The sequence below is a fragment of the Canis lupus genome, chromosome 7 (assembly GCF_003254725.2).
Source record: "Canis lupus dingo isolate Sandy chromosome 7, ASM325472v2, whole genome shotgun sequence".
In the NCBI taxonomy this organism is placed as follows: domain Eukaryota; kingdom Metazoa; phylum Chordata; class Mammalia; order Carnivora; family Canidae; genus Canis; species Canis lupus.
This window is the reverse complement of record NC_064249.1, coordinates 57673033-57692818: the sequence shown is the minus strand read 5'-3', so window position 1 is coordinate 57692818 and position 19786 is coordinate 57673033. Positions and strand designations below refer to the sequence as shown.

The 19786-nt window shown below is 38.8% G+C and overlaps 1 protein-coding gene across 1 annotated transcript in view; it reads left to right on the top strand.

Moving 5' to 3' along the window:
- The window catches only part of DSG2 (desmoglein 2), a 48492-nt gene extending 33694 nt beyond the window's left edge, over positions 1-14798 (top strand). Inside the window, exons 9-15 of the mRNA XM_025429235.3 lie at positions 600-865; positions 1603-1745; positions 2051-2278; positions 6258-6485; positions 8554-8675; positions 9805-10134; positions 11951-14798. Coding sequence (XP_025285020.3) covers positions 600-865; positions 1603-1745; positions 2051-2278; positions 6258-6485; positions 8554-8675; positions 9805-10134; positions 11951-12985 — 2352 coding nt within the window. The 3' untranslated portion in view covers positions 12986-14798. The remainder of the gene's footprint in view (positions 1-599; positions 866-1602; positions 1746-2050; positions 2279-6257; positions 6486-8553; positions 8676-9804; positions 10135-11950) is intronic.
- The last annotated feature ends 4988 nt before the right edge of the window (positions 14799-19786 follow it).

Below are 19786 nucleotides of genomic sequence, written 5' to 3'. Positions count from 1 at the left end.
TTTTATGGAATTAATAGCAAACCAGATATTAATAGACATTATGCTAAAAAAGGGTGGGAAGTAGGTTCTTTGTTTAAATACATTTGCAAACCCTGGGTTTAGGAAAGTTAAGCCAGGAAGCCAGCTTTTTGGTATGCTAATGTGCAGTATAAGTCAATACTAGGGAAACAGCTGGCAGTGCTACCACTAGGCATGTGACCCTTTTCACTGGAACAAACCCATAGAACACATTTTAAGGAATATTATATTGTATGTCCATTAACTTTTTCCAGTAAAGTTAAAAAAAATCACTTCAGATTATTAAATATATATGTTTGTGTGTGTGTATATATAAAATATATTTTAAATAATTTGGACTTAAAAAAATAAAATTGGGGATACTCCCTAAATCATCCTTAACATTTATGAATATCCAAATTGACAGACTTTTTAATTTCTTGGTATCGATAGGAGTTAGAATACTGAGTGCTACTCTCTTCCCCATATGTTAAACTGTTATATCTAACATTAAAACTAAATGTGAGTGTGTATGTATGTTCTATGTATGTTCTAGTTGTTTTCTCTTTTGAAAGAATTCCCGTTGATTTTTGTCTTCCTAGGAAGTAGATTATGAAGAAGTGAAAAATCTTGATTTCAGCATTGTTGTCACTAACAAAGCAGCTTTTCACAAATCAGTCAAGAATAAATATAAGCCTACATCCATCCCCTTCAAAATAAAGGTGAAAAATGTGAAAGAAGGTATTCATTTTAAAAGTAGCACTGTCTCCGTTCATGTTAGCGAGAGCATGGATAAATCAAGCCAAAGCCAAATAATTGGAAAATTTCAAGTTTTTGACGAAGACACTGGACAACAAGCCCGTGTAAAGTAAGAGATAGTTGTGAAAATATTTCCTTACTTTAAATTACTTGAAATGCCTGTCTTCAAAAAATCATAATGAAATTTCCATACTTCATTCCTTTCCTCCCAGCATTGTAATCCCCCAAAGGTCTGGAGATTAAATTTTCTAGAGTTGTACCTGCAACTGAGAGGCAGGGAGAAATTTCCTCCCAGACCATCTTCTCTCCACCAGTTGAGTGTGAGGCAGAGGCGGGGTGCTTCACCTCAAAGTAATTCTGGCTAGGGAAAGCAAAAAAACAAGAAAGATAAAGTTCAGAAAGAAACTTACTGTCTTATTCTGTCTACACCTGTCTTACTTCCTGAAAGAGTATTAGAAGTAAGAAAGTGGCAAATAAATTTTCCATATACCAGTTGTTAGGTAATTAAATTCCTCTTCAATGGTTTACCCCAGATTTAAAATGGGAGACTAGACAACAGAGCAACTTGCAAACTTTCTGGGTTTGTAGGCAAGAAACGGTCACCCTGGCATATATCTTGGGTATGTTATAGAAACACAGAAGGTTCCCAAAAAGTGTGATATGCAAGAAAGAGTAAAGAGAGGGAACTTTTAGGACAGCTTCAAGAAATTAAAGACATTTCAAACTAATGCCTAAAACAAGAACACAGATAATGAACCATTAATTAAGCTTGAAAGAGTTGTAGATGATGAGAGATTATCACCTTATCCATAAATGAAAATTAATTTTATGTTTATTTTATAACAGATATGCCAAATTGGAAGATATAGACAACTGGATCTCTGTGGATTCTGTTACATCTGAAATTAGACTTGTAAAAATTCCTGATTTTGAATCCAGATATGTCCAAAATGGTACATACACTGCAAAGATTTTGGCAATATCCGAAAGTAAGTTATTAAATATAATTTTTTCTTGGCTGATATATGTATCTAAATATTACTTTGTAACATCCAAGACCTTCATTTTGTTCTTGTAGGAAAACCAAGTCTCTCCAATGGGCAAACCTTCACATTTCTACTCATTTAGCAGATTAAAAAACATGACTTGATCTGAATATTAAAACGTATCTAGGATAGGAAGTGCCACAGTTTGTTAGGACCTTCTCCTTTCCAAACTGGAAAAAGAATTCAAATGATGTCTGTTGTCAGCAATAGAGGCAATACATACATATTTTTTCTTTCTTATTTTTAAGGTTATCCAAGAAAAACCATCACTGGCACTGTTGTTATCACAGTGGAAGACATCAATGACAATTGTCCCACACTGGTCGACCCTGTGCAAAATATCTGCGATGACGAGCAGTATGTGAATGTGACCGCAGAGGATCTGGATGGACCCCAAAACAGTGGGCCTTTCAGTTTCTCCATCATTGACAAACCAGCTGGAATGGCAGAAAAATGGCAAATAGTGCACCAAGAAAGTAAGCAAAATCATTGGACTACATTTTTCAATACTAAACATGAGAGAAATCTAAAATCAATGGCTGTGCTTTTTTTTTTCCATAAGTTATATTTCTGATACAATTTTGTATGGAAGTTTCTAAAATAGGGTTCTGAAGCTCAGGTATGGTGTCTTTCATCAGCCTATAGTAAATACCCCATTTGGAGTAACCAAAGAGAGAAGAAAAATAACCCAATGTTGTAAAGATAGCTGAGTATTCCCTAAATCGCTCTTGAAATAGTTGTTTTGTCTTGTTAGCTGAGGTGTACCTTTCCTGTCTAAGCACAGCAATCAGAATAGATGGCTTCTAAAATTTTAAGCTATGATAACAATTCCATTGAAATAATGTCTGTGGATCACTTAGTCTGTACGAGGCATACTGCTGGCCCTTTGTAGGCATTATCTCATTTAATCCTTTCATCTATAACATTATGTCCTGATTATAGCTGCGGAATCTTAGCTTAACCAGAATTAAGTAGCTGTTCAAAGTCATAAAGTGGGTAAGTGATGGACACAGTATGAAGAAAGGTCTCTCTAGCCCCCACCCATCCCAGGTGGCCATGTGCATATATCCATGTTTTAGATGTACTCTCTTTGTCAATGTAGGTTTTGGGTGTTCTTCAGGGTGGTTCTGAATACCACAGACTATCCAGGAGACTCTTTTGTTTTAAACAATTAGTGTTCATTTTAGAAAAGTTTCAAATATAATACCCAGCTTTTTTTGGTTAACAAGTTTATTGTTATTTTTAAATCTAAGAAATTTTTATAGCCATTTTAAGAAGCATTAAATAACACATTTGGTCCAGTCTACAGAGCAAACAAATACTGTCAACATCTCAAAATACATTTATAAATTTAGTATATTTTGGTTTTTGCCAATGTATTTCAGTGATCTGAATTAACAGGTCAAATGCATTACCTCACTTCTTATGATCCCTATACTCTAAAATTCCAATAAATGTGACTCATAAATATACTGAACCTGAAATCCTCCTCAGTGGTCCACTACCGAACAAATCATTGATATTCCAGTCTATAGCTATAAGGCCAAATCAGTAACATAATCACACATTTTAAATCGGAGTTACAAAGCTGTCATGTTAATAGGGCTAATTTTCCTAAAAGTGATGCATGTATAAAAACACAGTAACAACACAATTTCTGTATGATACAAAAATATTAAAACCATGTCTTTAATTTGCTTTAAAGAAACTAATTTTAAATCTTCTTAAGGGTTTATGTACTCACTGGCAGAAGACAGTTATTCTCTCAATTAACTAAAGTTGCCTCGCTCTGAGGACGACAGTCACCAACCTGATTCATGGAGGCTACTTTCAATCAAGTTTTAGCTAGCATGAGCCCTGGCTGGTAGACATCCAGGTAATTCCTCTTAGGATAATTAAGTCACAGGCCTCAAAACTTGAAAAGTGGTTGGTCTCCTTGTTCAGTGTCTAATTCCGTATTCACAGAACTCTAGGAATTCCCATCTAGGCTGAATACTTGATTGGAGCTGGCCTTTCTTTGACTAAGATGTGTAAACGTGTTTTGCATTGAACTTACTGAATTTCCAACTCTTCTTTCTATCTAAGAAATATATGATGTTTGGGAGATGCCAGGCACTGTCCTAAGCACTTTGCTCATGGTTACCCCCTTAGAAGTTTAGCCCTACTGTCACCAGCATTTTACAGATGAAGAAAGAAAGGTACAGAGAGTCTCTTAACATTCTCAAGGTCACATCTAGCTAAAAGTTGGGACTAGGATTTGACCCCAATTAGTCTGGCTCAGGCATCTTTCCAGATATGTAGATAAGTTTTCTAGCTTAAGATCAAGATGTTTGGATTTGATGGGTCTCTGAATTTTTTGTAGTCTTAGGAACGTGAAACTCTTAAGGACATGCATGTTGAGTGTTATTAGAGAAAGTCACTGAGATTTATACTCTATATATCTAGACACTTTTTTTTTTTTTAATCTAGACATTTTAAAGAGAGAGGATTCCATAAACTGTGCTCTCTTCTCCTTGGTTACATAATTAGGTGATCAGTCAACTGTCATGATAATAAATAGCTCCTATCTATTTTTATTTGGGAAAATTTTAAAGCACAGAAAATCCCAGTGTCTAATATGGCAGACATCTTTGTACCTGCCACTTAGAATTAAAGGAATATTAACTGGTTCTCATATTTGAATGAGACCTCTTTTTTTTTTTTTTTATAATAGATAATATAAAAGTCCTCTTTTTGCCTTTTCTCTCCTCCACTTGCCCTCTCTGAGCCAATCATGAATTTAATTAGTTCTTCTTCCCGGTTATGTTTTCATGGATTTTTTTTTTTCGTGAATTCATACTCCTTTAAATGATTAGATGCTTTTTTCTCACTTCTCCAAAGCTTTAAGGATGATTTAATAAGTAGATTCTACCCATGCAGATCAAACTCATAAAATTTGGACCTTAAGATGAAAAGAAGCTGTTTCCTACTTCCAAAAATAAATAAAACAACAAAACAAAACCCAAACACTCACTTTTAATTTTTGTATCCATCCAGGTTTACATATCTTGCAAGTTTATTATTTTTATATAAATGCTATGAATATGTAAGAATAATTTTTAAGCTCTTAGATAAATAACTGATTGTTATTTTTACTCATGTATAACTGGTCATTATTTTTATTAAAGTAAAGGAAAAATTTGAAAATAATCGTCAGTCACGTTTAAAAAAAATAAGATAAAAGGTCATTCATACAACGCTTTGTGTCATGTTCTTGCCAAAATGTATAACCTGAATCCAATCATGAGGAAGTCATCAGACAAATTCAAACTGCGGAGCATCCTTTAAAATAAGCGGCCTTCAAAAATGGCAAGGGCATGAAGGCTGAAAAAAAAAAAAAAAGGTGGGACTGATCTAGATCATCCATAGAGATTAGGGTGACAACTAAAGGCAATGCATAATTCTTGATAGACTTCAGGATCAAGAGAAAAAAACAAAGAACTATCAAGGGCATTTTTGCAACAATTGAAAAGTTTGACTATGGGTTATATCAATACTAAATTTTTTTTGAGAGGGCTAATGTCCCTTGGTCTTAGATATATGCTGATGGGTATCATAATATCCACAACTTTCAAATATCTCAGAAAAAAGTGTGTGGATAGAAAGTATTGTAATAAAATGTAAACAAGTCATAAAGGGTATATTGATATTTATTGTAATATTCTTTTTTAAAAAATATTTTATTTATTTATTCATGAGAGACACAGAGAGAGAGAGACAGAGACAGGCAGAGGGCGAAGCAGGCTTCTCTCAGGGAGCCCAGTGTAGGACTTGATCCCAGAACTCCAGAATCACACCCTGAGCTGAAGGCAGACACTCAACCACTGAGCCACCCAGGCGTCCCTTATTGTAATATTCTTACAGTTTTTCTGTAGATTTGAAATTTTTCAAAATTTTGAATGTATTGTGATATAATGTCAGGAACAAAATGGGAGGGACAAAATGAAATGAGATTGGCCTAATACTGAAAGTTGTCAAAACTGGGGACAGGTACCATGAGGGTTAACTACAGCCTTCTATTATTGTCTTTTTGAAGATGGCTTTAACAGAGTTTTTTAAGAAATGGTAAAATAAAGGTCTTTTAATGGAAATGTCACTTAAGTTACCACGTATTTGTTACTATATTCCCCATACATAGAACATTTCCTAGCATTTGGTGGACATCACACATACTTGTTAAAATTAATCATCATAAAAGGAAAATGTGTCCAAATCTGATCCTTTGCTGTTAACCTGCCTTTTGGGGGTAGTCTGGACTAAGTTTAGCAAGCACACGGTGTGAATTCAATAGAGAAGTTAAGCAATAATAAAGCTTCTAACTGGAGCTAACTACTATCAGCAATTAAAGAATGTTTCTCTTCACCTCTTCCTTGGTAATCACCTATTTTTATTTCCTTTTGCCCCCTACCCTTGCAGGTACCAGTGTGCTACTGCAACAAAAAGAGCAAAAGCTTGGGCGAAGTGAAATTCAGTTTCTGATTTCAGATAGTCAGGGCTTCAGTTGCTCTGAAAAGCAGGTGCTTCAGCTCACAGTTTGTAAGTGTCTGGATGGCAGTGGTTGTGTAGAACCTCTGCGTGGCACATATGTTGGCCTGGGACCCGCCGCAATTGCACTAATAATTTTTGCCCTTCTGCTGTTGCTACGTAAGTATTTTAAAAGCCACTCTTTAGCTCATCTAGTAATTTCCATGCACTACCAGTGTTTGGTTATGGTAGTTAGTAGTCACTGATTTCTGTACAGTGATTCTTTAACCGCACTAGAACACTTTGAGGGTGATTAGGGAAACAATAAGTGATCATTGATAAATTCACCAAAGATGATTCTAGCCCTCTTGAGAATTTTGTTTTAGAAAAATGAATTTTTGTCTTGGAGAAATACATAATTTCCCGAATTAAGTAACCAAGGTTACTAGACAACCTTGTTGGTGATAAGCTCTGTGAGGAAGGGATGTTGCCTATTTCATGCCAGTGCTTAGAATATGTCTTGCACAGAGTAGGCTCTCAGAAAAGATTTGTTGCATGAATTTGGATTCTGGATACAAAGTTGTTTTTACAGATTCATCTTGTTCCCATCAATTCTTGCTTTTGCACATTCAGCTTGTCAGGGCTTAACCTCCTCCTGCCCTCTGCTTTGCTTGGCCCTTTACCTGGGCAACAACAGCTCGACCCTCTGAGTGACAACCAGTCTTGCCTTCCCTGCATGACCTCCAAACACCTCAGGTTTCCTTTCATGAAAGAACAAAGTACTGCAGCTATGGAATACCACTCCACTTGGCCACTGAACAAGGGTGGAGGACCACCTCTGAGGCACCTTCAGTGATTTCAGTGATGAAGGAGGTGCTAGTAAATGTACAATTGAATGCACAGCACTCAACAGTTTATGGTGTACTTTTATACCACTGTCTCTGTTTTATGGGTAAAAATACAGACATACATGGAGAAATGACTAGTTTCAGCTCACCAAGTCTGTAGGTATGGACTGGAACGGGGACTCTATCTTTTACCCAGAGACTACTCGCCTTACCTTCTCATCTCAGACTATCTGGGGCCCAGCATGGTGCTTGGCGCATGGTAGACACTAGATAAGCATTTGTTAAATTTGTTGAAATTGTTGAGTTGCCACTGGCTAATTTCAGCTTTTTACCCACAGTGTAGCTACCCACAGTGGCTATATTTACTGAACTGTCAACTATTTAACACAAAAGAGACTGTAGGAAGTAGTCAACTGATCATTGGAAGCTGTGAAACAGAAATGGCAATAAAAACTAATTTGAGAAGGGCAGCTTGCAGGTGAATTCTTTACTGCATTGATCAAGAAGATGAACATTGGCTTTCCCCTCCTCCCTGAGGTAGAATAAAATTTAAGGAGGGAGCTCTGAAATTTTATTAAATTTGTGATGAAATATTACATATATTTTAAAGGCTTTTTTTTTAAGATTTAATTTATTTATTCATGAAAGACAGAGAGAGAGAGAGAGAGAGAGGCAGAGACACAGGCAGAGAGAGAGGCGGCAGGCTCCCTGCAGGGAGCCCAATGTGGGACTCCATCCTGGGACTCCAGGATCACGCCCTGAGCCAAAGGCAGAGGCTTAACCGCTGAGCCACCCAGGGATCCCCCATTATAAAGGCTTTTAATGTAGAGTCATTTTAGAAAATAATACTCAGGTAATTCAGATGTTAATTTGAACTTCAGTTTGCCATGCCTTTGCCAAATTCTACTCCAGGATGAAGTGGTGAAGTATTTTAGAAGTTCCAATGGTCTAGAATATTTTAACATATTAAAATTTATCTACCCCTAGGAGCTTTTGATCTTTTTAGCATATATATAAATATATATGTATTTTCTTGGATAGTGAATTTTGTCATATTAAAAAAGTGACTTAAAAGAACCACAAAAGATTTAAGTCTTTAAACTGGTTTTGATGATTTGTATGCTATCGAATCCAGCCTTCGTGTTCCATCCGGCAGCCACATACAGCCTTTTTGTGATGAATGCAGACTGCCTCATGCTGCCTTTAGGCTTTGGTGTAATTCACCAAAACAAGTTTGGTGAGGTTGAACCAGAGTGAAGAAAAGAAAATGCAAAAATAGGGCTGTAAATAAGTGAAGATTAAACTCTAAAAAGCAAAATGCAAATTCTAAAATTATGCAGTATAAGTTTAGAAATATGTTGAGGCTTACCTTCTCTGGACTCAATTTTGTTTCTGTCCAGTTGTACCACTCTTACTGCTGATGTGCCACTGTGGAGAAGGCGCCAAGGGCTTCACCCCCATTCCTGGCACTATAGAGATGCTGCATCCTTGGAATAACGAAGGGGCGCCACCTGAAGACAAGGTCAGATAATCAGATGTCAGTGGTATTTATAATTCTTTCCTGACATTAAAGGGCCTTTAGAAAGAGTTTTTAGCATTTTAAGTCATGAGAGAGTAAAGTCATCATTATAGATTTCACTTACGTATCTTTGTTAAACAGAGGGTTCAAATGACAATATATTTTGTGTTTGCTGCCAGGGCAAGTTGAAGTGGTCTTGTTCTGCTGTGATAGGTCCTGTGATAATTTCTATGTTACAGAGAATGTTAAAAATGTTAAGAATGATACAGGGAATGAAAGATGTGTTTCGCCATTTCTGTTTCGAACCTCAATACATAGGGTTAGGAGAGGTAAACCCACCACCTCCATGAGAGTTGTAAAATGCTGCAAAACCTCCTCTCCTCCCTATTTAATAGACAGGGGGAGATCCCATTATCTCTCTATTGCAACTTCACCCCTGGTCTCTCATCACTATCTACAATAAGCACTATGTTCAACAGGATACTATTTAGCATCAAGTGTCAGAGAACTCAGAATAACAGAGGCCTAAATATGAATGTGGGCCATTGAAGACCAGCATGATGATTCCCCTCCTTTCTCGTTGTTCCTCCATGGATGAGTTCCATTCCCATACTGTCTAAATGCTCCAGACACTAGTTGCTGTGCCCACATTCCAACAAGCAGATAGGAGAACTGCTCTTAAAGAACACTTCCCAAAAGCTGCATACCTCATTTCTGCTTGAAATCACATTAACCAGAACTTAGGTAGCTATTCCAAGGAACAGTGGAAGCCTGGATAGATAGTCTTTATTTAGAGCAGCATGTGTCCAGCTAGGAAAAAAAGAAAAATGGTTTAATATAGAAGGAGGCATTAAACCCTAGAGGAAAGTTGATGACAATACAGTAATGACAATGAGCTGAGACCATATTTAAATAATTTTTGTTTTCTCCTTCGGTTCTGATCAGCTCACAAAACAAGAAGTGGAATGGAGATTTCAGAAGACTCAAATACAAGTTATTTAACCCAAAATATTTCTCCTAATTTGCCTCTGCAGAAATAGCTCATTGCTTTCGCATGTCCACTTAGCTCAGATCGCTTTGCCAACTGTACTGACCCTCCATCCTTCTCAGTTCTAACTGTATTTTCCTTCAGGTGGTACCATTGCACCTAACAGCAGATCATGGAGAGAGTGTAGCAGCAGACATCAGACTGGGAGTGGTAACTACCAAGGAAACCACAAAAGAAAGTAGCTCTGCCCTCATCAAAGACCATCATGAGATGTCTGAGATTGATGGAAGATGGGAAGAACACAGAAGCCTTATTTCTGGTGGAGTTACCCAAGTGACAGGAACAACAGGAGCCAACATAGGTGCTGAAGCTCTAAGGATCACAAAAGCCACAGGGTCTTCCAGAGACTTGGCTGGAGCTCAAGCGGCTGCTGCGGCAGTGAACGAAGAATTCTTAAAAAGTTATTTCACTGAGGTGAGGATTCATTTATATTCATTTATATATGCTGGGGTGATGGTGGACATTTATATGTGAATGTAGTATTATTAAGGTAATCGTTGCCTTGGACCTAAATAGAACTTTGTCATTTTTTAAGAGAATGTATATAGGCAGTGAGGAAAGACAGATGTGGCCCATTTGATGGGTCAGCCCAATTACATGGTGATAATGAATGACCCCACCATCCTACTTCTTGCAGAAGCTGACTTCTCACATTCTTGTTTCTGTCAGTTGACACAACTCTGCTTTTCCCCATGTTGTCTTCATGCGAAGATACATGCCGAGAAAGCAGACGGTACTGGGCAGGTGCCATCCCTGGAGAATGGGGAACAGAGCCACACAGAACCAGCCAATGACACACTCCTAAAGCAGCTGCCTTTTCTGTGCTCATATTTCATTGGTCAGAACAAGTAACATGTCAAAGCCATATGTCAGTGGGTCAGAAAGTCCAGTCCATCTGTGGGAGCAGACTTGCTAGGGATGAGCCTGCTAGGAGTGGAGAGAATATGTGACCTAAAAATCACAATCTGTGATGTCTGTTTAAATTTTGTCTCCTTGGCTTCACTATTGAGGCGATTCATAAAAAATCAGGAGGAAGGTTGTAGGAAGGATGATGGGATGCATTCAGAAAGCTCATGCCTGGAATGAGGAATTAGAAGACGACTGGAGGGACGCCTGGGTGGCTCAATGGTTGAGCGTCTGCCTTTGGCTCAGGTCATGATCCTGGGGTCCTGGGATCAAGTCCCACATCAGGCTCCATAGGGAGTCTGCTTCTCTCTCTGCCTATGTCTCTGCCTCTCTCTCTGTGTCTCTCATGAATAAATAAATAAAACCTTTAAAAAAAAAAAGAAAAGAAAAGAAAAAGAAACAGGGCTGGTTAACTTTCTTGAGAACAAGGCCCACATGGCCCACCTGGGATGGGCAGAGTGTTGGGCATCTGAAGGACCCTTGAGACCAGTGAAGGGATGAGCTCCTAGAAGGAAGTCAGTTTATTTCTGTCTCCTGTCTACATGGTAGCAAATTACTGGAGTGCTTTTCCACTTCCTGTCTCCTACCCCCTCGCTTCTTTGAGACCATCTGCCCAACCAAGTTTGCGTGAGGGGAAGATGATGATGCCATCAGTATCAGGAAAAGCATTTCTCCTCATCCCCTTTCTGCCTTACAGCCAGGCTCTACCCTGGGGTGCCCTATTAGTTTCATCTTGATAGTTCTCCCTCTCCACTCTAATCCTGCTTGAGTCAGACTTGGTTGTGTGTATGTGAGAAATTTTGTATTCGGAAATCATTTCAAACTTACCAGAGAATTTCCAAGAACAATAGAAATTTTGAACACCTGTATATTCTTTACCCAGATTACCCAATTATTAACCCTTTGCCACATTTGCTATTTGGTTTCCTAATCTCTCCCTCCCCCTGGCCCTCTTTCTTTCACACACACACATACATGCGTGTGCACATGCGTATACACACGCATATTTTCTTACATAATACAGTGAACAGATTTAACAGTGCCATATTCCATATTTCAATTTTGCCAATTATTGCAGTAATATCTTCTGTAGCCATTGTTTTTCCCATCCCAGAACCAATCCTGAGTCCTGTCTTTCTTATCTCTTACAATACTAATATTTTTTTAAGAATCCAGGCCAGCCGTGTTGTAGGATGTCCTTCCATTTGTAGATCTCTGATGTTTTCTTATAAGGAGACTCGGGTTATACATTTGGGCCAGAAATATAGTCTTACTCTTAAGTGAAGTTGTGTCACTAATTCTGTGCCTCTGTTTTCTATCTTAGAAAGCTGCCTCTTACACTGATGAAGATGACATTCACACAGGCAAAGATTGCCTTCTGGTTTATTCTCAGGAAGACACTGCATCTCTCCATGGTTCCATTGGCTGCTGCAGTTTTATTGAAGGAGAACTTGATGATGGCTTTCTAGATGATTTAGGGTTTAAATTCAGGACACTAGCTGAAATTTGCTTGGGTCAAAAAATAGATATGGATGTGGAAATGGAGCAGAGACAAAAACATGCGGGAGAGTCAAGTATGAAAGCAGCTTCACATTCATTCAGCGAGCAAACTAATATTAATTCGGAGAATGCTTACTTCTCTGGTAGTAGCTTTCAAGTTCCAAAACCTCTGGATGAAGCAAATGCAGAGAAAGTAACTCAGGAAATAGTCACTGAAAGCTCTGTATCTTCTAGACAGGGTCACAAGGTAGCTACGCTGCTCCCTGATCCACTGGCTTCTGGTAACGTTGTAGTGACAGAAACTTCCTATGGTACAGGCTCCACTATGCCACCGAGCACTGTGGTCCTAGGCCCTGGCCAGTCCCAGGCCCTAATTGTGACAGAGCGTGTGTATGCTCCAGCCCCTCCCTTGGTAGAGCAGCGCTATGCTAACGACACCAATGTCATGGTTACCGAGACAATAATACAGCCTAACGGAGGCTTCCCTGGTCCTCTGGAAGGTACGCAGCATCTGCCAGATGGACGTTATGTTGTGGTGAGGGAGAGAGAGAGCTTTCTTGCCCCCAGATCAGGTGCACAGCCCACCCTGGCCATGCCCGGTGTAGCTGTAGGACAGAACATGACAGTGACAGAAAGGGTGCAAACCCCTGCCTCCAGTTACTGGATTCCTGCCCAAACCTCTGTGATGGCCAGAAAGACAGAGGTTTCTGGAGCTGGAGTCCGTGGCCCCCTGCCAAATTGCAGTTTAGAGGAGTCTGGTCATTCTAATTCTATGCTAACCGGTCATTCTAATTCTACGCTAACCGCATCCTCCACCAGGGTCTCCAAGCACAGCATCGTGCAGCATTCTTACTCCTAAACCACAGCATACCACAGCCCGACCCAGAGTTTAGCTGGCAGTGCCTGGTTTTCGTGTTTTCAACGAGCCTGTCTTTTGATGAGCCTGTAGACATGAGAGATGTACACCCTGGGCTTGAAACTCCTCTCAATCACTAATGCCCAACAGGTTGCCCTGTGCCAGCCCTAGATTGCACTGCAGAGATGCTCAGTGCTCCCTGATGGCTGCGTCACGATGCTGTGCCTTAAGTGCCTTTTAGTGAGTTATGACCAAACAATATTCACAAAGCAAGTTAAGTAGAGAATCAGTCCAACTTGTAAGAGTTTATACCAAATGGACACAGAGTATCCAGCGCCTTAGCTCTCCAGTAGAGTCACCCATAAAGCTGAGTGGGCCCTTTGCATCCTGCAGTGGTGTTTCCCATTGCCGTTCTATATTCTAGACCATACTGGGCCTGGCAGATTACTGACACCTCATTTATCCAAAAATAAGCGTGCAGTCTAGACAACTGTTTTGTTCATTTTCTTTAAGATGAGAAGCCTGGCCTTTTGAATCTGTCTTAGGTTGATTGAGTTTTGGAACATTGACATGGTAAAGAATACACATTGTATTTCTCTGAGCTTGTGTGTTGTATAACTTTAAAAATAGCATTATTGCTTCCCTGTGTCTCTGCAAAGTTGTGAAGATATGGAACACTTCAAATTCAGTTGAATAATCCAGGGAAAAATTCACAAATATAAAATCACTTTACTTTTTATAATAATATAGTATTTTTTAAAACTCAGGATACATCATCCTCTAATTTTGTACAGCTAATTAACCACTAGACTGGATTCTCCACTGTGATAAGAACTTGCCTGTTTCAACACTATATATCCTCAGCACATAACATGAGTGCCAAATAAATATTTGTGGAATTAAACCAAATTTTAGAAATCATCCTCTTTTATTTACAATTGCAGAGAATACTAGAAAATCGTATAATATCAGTAATTGTGATTTTGAAATTATGATTTTTATTCTATGTCCCAAAGTCCCTGACTGTCCAGTCATGACTTACTTTGTGAATATTAAATATTCAGTTGAACAATTGACCTGAATTTGTACAACATCCTTGCCTTTCATTTTGAAAACTTACTTGGATATTTCGGCTTCTAAGTATATTGTACTTTTATGACTCCTTGAAAAAAATAGTGCATATAAGGTTTTGAAATATATGTGCATATCAGTATGTGGATATAGCTTATGTGAATATTTCCCACAACAAAATAATTTTCATAAATTTTAAAGACTGTAATTTTGTGATTTTTTTTCAAGGTATTTTGCTAGGGAAATGAATCTTGAAAAGTTCTTTTTTTAGACATGTTTTTGACTTGAGTTACGTTATACAAGAGATTGGTATGTTTTGCGTTTACTATCTATGAGTAAAAGGCAAGTATCTTTAAATATTGTAAGTGTGTAGCCAAGATGAAGGTCAATCTTCCTTTCCGTGATCTAAATTTTTTACTCTCTACTTAGTAATTGTTGCTTTTTCTTTTCTCTTTTATACGTAGTAGTTATATTTTGCTATGTATGAAACAGGAATTTCACTACTGTGTGAAATGTGAATAGGACCTGTATACTCCAAAAATCCAAACTTGGTTTTAACTGTCCTCCTTGGACAGTTGGAGAAAACCTAACCTGTCTCTTGTATGTAGCAGAGTCATGTTTTTTAAATGTTTTTTTGTACCTGAAATGATGATTTGTATTAGGTTTTACATTTGTTCCTTGGGAAATGATATTTGTATATGCATCATCATAAAATATTTAAATAAAAAGATGACCTTTAGAGCAACCCCTTTCCATAATCTTTTTATTGCTCTGTCATATTTTACAAGGACTATCGTTTTGCATCAGAGGAGAGAGCTCTCTGAAAGCAGGCGTTTTTGCTTGACTTTGGCATTTAAATTAGAACTGCTTATATCGGGCTCAGCCAGACTCCTTGGAAGAGCCTCATTTTCCCAAAGTCCTGGTTAAATTTTAATTTCAGATATATTTTAGGGTAAATATGTTCCATAGTAAAAAATTATCTGTTGTTTATCTGAAATTCAAATTTAGCTGGGCACTCCATACTTTGCCAAGCTAGCAACCCTGTTCCTAAAGGACTGGAATTTGCTCTCTGCCCACATTAGAGGAAGCTGTTGGGTTCAGCTAAAGAAAGCTTGCACATCTAGCCCAGAGAGATGAAATCACTCAATCAGTGTCAAAAAGCTGTTTTAGTTACTTGTTACATTTACGAGAGAAAAGATCAGAGTTTCTGCCTACAGTATAATGTCACGTTAGTAAATATTTCACAACACTGGCACATCAAGACGTCCCAAAGCATAAAGACCATGTAGTATTGTGTGACTTCAGGGTTCCCACCCCAAGTGGCAGATGGGAGCAATTTTTGGTTGGTCTCTACAGACCATGTTCCAATCACCGCCACATCAAAATGTATACAGTAAAGATGTTGCTTATCAATTAACACCTAGAAATGAGGCATTTCAAAAGACAGTGTTAAGATAATTACTTCCTTAACCTCCCCAAATTTCTTGGCTTCCCAATCATAGTGGAGTTCAAGTCCTCTATATCATTATGGATTTTTTTTTTTTTTTTTGGTCTACTGTTTCTATGAATTGCTGAGAGAGGGATATGAAAATCTCCGGCTGAGCCACCTGGGTGGCTCAGTGGTTGAGAGTCTGCCTTCAGCTCAGGGCATGATCCCGGGGTCCTGGAATCAAGTCCCGCATCTGGCTCCCCACAAGGACCCTGCTTCTCCCTCTGCCTAGGTCTCTGCCTCTCTAGTGTCTCTCATGAATAAATAAAATCTTCAAATCAAATCTCCATCTGATTATGGCTCTGCCTACTTGTTTAGTGTTTTCTAGTTTTGCTACCTTATCTTTAAACTTGTTATACTTGTGTTAATGAGTACAAATACATATAGCATTATTGTGCCTCCTCAAAGAATTGACCCTTTTATCATTATGGAATCTCTGTCTGTGATTATATTCTTTGTCTTGAAATCTGCTCTGCCTGACATAAATATTTCCACACTGGCTTATTATGCTTAGTGCTTTTTACTCTCAACTTTATAGTTCTAATGTGTTTCTTATACATATTGAGATAGGTCTTGCTCTCTTATCCATTTCAACACTTTCTGACTTTGAATGAATGGTTTTAGTCTACATGCCACAATTTATATTGATGAGTGTAAACCTGCCATCTTGGTATTTGTTTTCTCTTGGTCCCATCTGTTTTTTCATCTTTGTTCCTTTCCTGCCTTCCTTTGTGTGTTAAATGTTCTAGGATTCCACTGTAGCTCCTTTACTGACCTTTTAACTGGTTGCTCTTTTGGAAATCCAATTTTAAAAATCTGCTAACCCAAAAAAACTTTCCAAGAGAGCAGAAGAGAAAGAAAGCAGTTTTATTACTGAATAAGCACTATACCAGGATGCCATGTGCATTATAAGCAACTCATAAAGAATTGTAAAGACAGAAATCTCACTATTATAAAGCCAGGCAAACACAACCCATTACATGCATGCTCACAACATAATGAGAACATCCTGAAGCAAGACTTGCCAGTACCATTGGTCATACACAAATCATCTTAAATTCACCTGGCAATTAGGTAGCCATTGTGTTGATGATTGCCTTTATCCAAAGAAATAATAAGACTTGTAGTATCTATGATAGGGAGCTAGTTACAATCTGGAGGCAGACACCCAAGGAGAAGGGGAGGTAGAGGTGTTATCTTCCTTGATGTTCTCATCTTTGATGTTCAAAGAGATGACTCTAAAGTCCGAGAGAAAGACATTGCTGCTTGTGAAGCTGACAAAAAGCTCATTTAGTTTAAAAATTTCTATAGTGCGTGAAAAGGGCAGAGAAAGAATTTGTAATTATAAGTTTTCTAAAGTAAATGCTCTGAGAAAGAGGAGAGAGGAGGGACAGTCTGTCCCCTTTTGTACCCAGAAAAATTTAATTTTTCTCACTTAGATTTGTCCTTACCCACACCTTAGGGCTCTGTTCCTTGTGGCAAGTGGTTGGTTACCAATTGGATAGCACAAATTTAGACCATTTCTATAGCTGTGGAAAGGTTTTTTGGGGGGGCAGCACAGCTCTAGAACTTAGAGTATGTATCTTTTTTTAAAAGATTTTATTTATTTGCTAATGAGAGACACAGAGAGAGAGGAAGAGACATAGGCAAGAGGGAGAAGCAGGCTCCTAGAGGGGAGCCCGATGTGGGACTCGATCCTAGTACACTGGGATCACGCCCTGAGCTGAAGGCAGATGCTCAACTGCTGAGTCACCCAGGCACCCTTAGTGTGTATCTTTAATTTATCATAGGCTACCTTCAACTCTTCTACTACTTCACAATGTACATAAACCTTGAAATTTCACTTTGTGGATCTTTTTGTCACTAGATCTCTGACCTTCACATTCAACGCTAATGAAGAGGCCTTCATTCATTGTCTCCTGTCTCCCACACTTTCCCCCATACACCTGCCCCATTGGCTATAGTGCATTATTGGCACGAATATTCTGAAATCAAGTCCATGAGTGATGGGAAATAGACTTCTTATTACAGATTACACAGATTACAGAACTTCCACCAACCCATGCACCAAGTAGAGAAAATGAGATGAGGAAGTTGTGCCTCAGATAAAATCCAAAATTTAGCCCCTGGCTGAACATTTTCCATTTGCATCTTTATGCCCACTCTCTATCCTTCATTTTCACCTTGTTCTGAGACCCAGGAGCTCTCCTTTCTAGATGCTTCAAGGGGTATCCTTGCCCTCTGGCTACAAGTTGATCGTGGTCAGTGGGAAGCAATGTCTGGAAATGCCAGTAAGAAAAATACAAGGTCAGAGCATGTCTTCCCTTCTTTTCCTCTGCCAACACCTGCCAGGCATCTCTCTCTGTACAGAAACTCCTTTCCTGGATTCTAGGACCCACTCCTTCTCCTTGTTCCTCAAGGCCTGTTAGTGGTGATGGCTCCCTCCTCAACTATGTCAGACTCAGGACCCTGGACTATCCCTTGAGGCTTTCCTCACCTGCATAGAATCCATTAAACTCTCCTCACTTCCATCTGCTTCCCCCTGGGACACACAATGACATAGTAAAAATCCTGTTGTATCAGTCTGCTTGGACTACCATAACGAAGTCCCCAAAGACCGAGGGATTTAAACCACATTTATTTTCTCACAATGCTAGAGGCCAGGAGTCCCGGATCAAAATGTCAGCAGGGTCTGTTTCTTCCAAGGCCTCACTCCTTGGCCTGTAGATGGCAGTCTTCTTCCTGTGTTTTCACATGGTCTTCCCTCTGAGCATTTGTATGTCCTAACTTCTTCTTGATCTAGGGCCCATCCTGATGACTTCTTTTTAACTTAATTACCTCAGTAAAGACCTTATCTACAAAAATAGTCACATCCTGAGGTATTGGTGCTTAGGATGTATTGTGTTACATATGTATTTTGAGGGAATGCAACTCAGATGGTAAGATCTGGTAAACAGGCTTAACTTGAAAAGCTGTACTATTTTTTCCCATGAAAGGCACAAATTTCTTCATCCCACGATTTGGTTAATTATTAATAAAAGTTGCTTGTCACAGTAATAAAGTTTTACACCTGGGTTGAAAGCAGGCCTGAATGAGGAGATTGCAGAGTCTCTACTGAGCCTTCAGAGATACTTCAAAGGTAATCAAAGCAAAAGCAAATCCGGTTGTTTTAAGCCATGGACCTAAATATTGTTGACAGCAGCTAACATTCCCAGCTTGGTGGCAATGGCCACGTGTTTTGCATTGCTTTTCAGTTTCCTCAGATATTTGTAGTATAAGTACCACCAATGACTCTTCAGTAAGCTAGAGGAAGCATAGTGATCCTCTCCCTTGGAACTCATTCTAAGGATTTTTTTTTCTTACTTGCTTCTGAGGCTTCTATACATAGCACAGTGGCCTTCCCTGGTTTTCTTTTATATTCTAAATTTAAGTCAGTACAAATTATTCTTTCTCTGTCTTTCCTCCTAGTTAAAAAAAAAAAAAATGTTGGGGATCCCTGGGTGGCTCAGTGGTTTTGCGCCTGCCTTTGGCCCAGGGCGTGATCCTGAGGTCCCGGGATCGAGTCCCGTGTCGGGCTCCTTGCATGGAGCCTGCTTCTCCCTCTGCCTTGTCTCTGCCTCTCTCTATAAATATATGTCTATCATAAATAACAAAATAAATCGTTAAAAAAATTTTTTAAAAATTTTGATACAAAGACCTTAAAATAAAATATATTGATCTGCTTCTTCATTATGACTTCTGTTACCATGTCCATGAAGTAATTCATTTCAAAATACTTCAGGATCAGGTATGTGATAAACATTTATACCAATTAATTCTAATTTATTCTCACTTAACACTAGTGGGATTTGAAGAATCCTGATCGGAAATTGAAATTCCAGGGGTGGTTACTTAGTCCTTCAAATATTGCTAAAATCAACCATCAGGGCAGCCCGGTGGCTTAGCGGTTTAGCGCTGCCTTTAGCCCAGGGCGTGATCCTTGGAGACCCAGGATCAAGTCCCATGTTGGGCTCCCTGCATGGAGCCTGCTTCTCCCTCTGCCTGTTTCTCTGCCTCTCTCTCTCTCTCTCTCTCTGTCTCTCATGAATAAATAAATAAAATCTTAAAAAATCAACCATCAGAGGGTTCGCTAATTAACAGAAGGGATAGAAGTGATTTTTCCTTGGTGAAATTAGTGGTTTTGCAACTGGCTATTGTTGAGGCATTGGGTACAGCTCCCCTTGCACTTCCATGAATGAGGCACG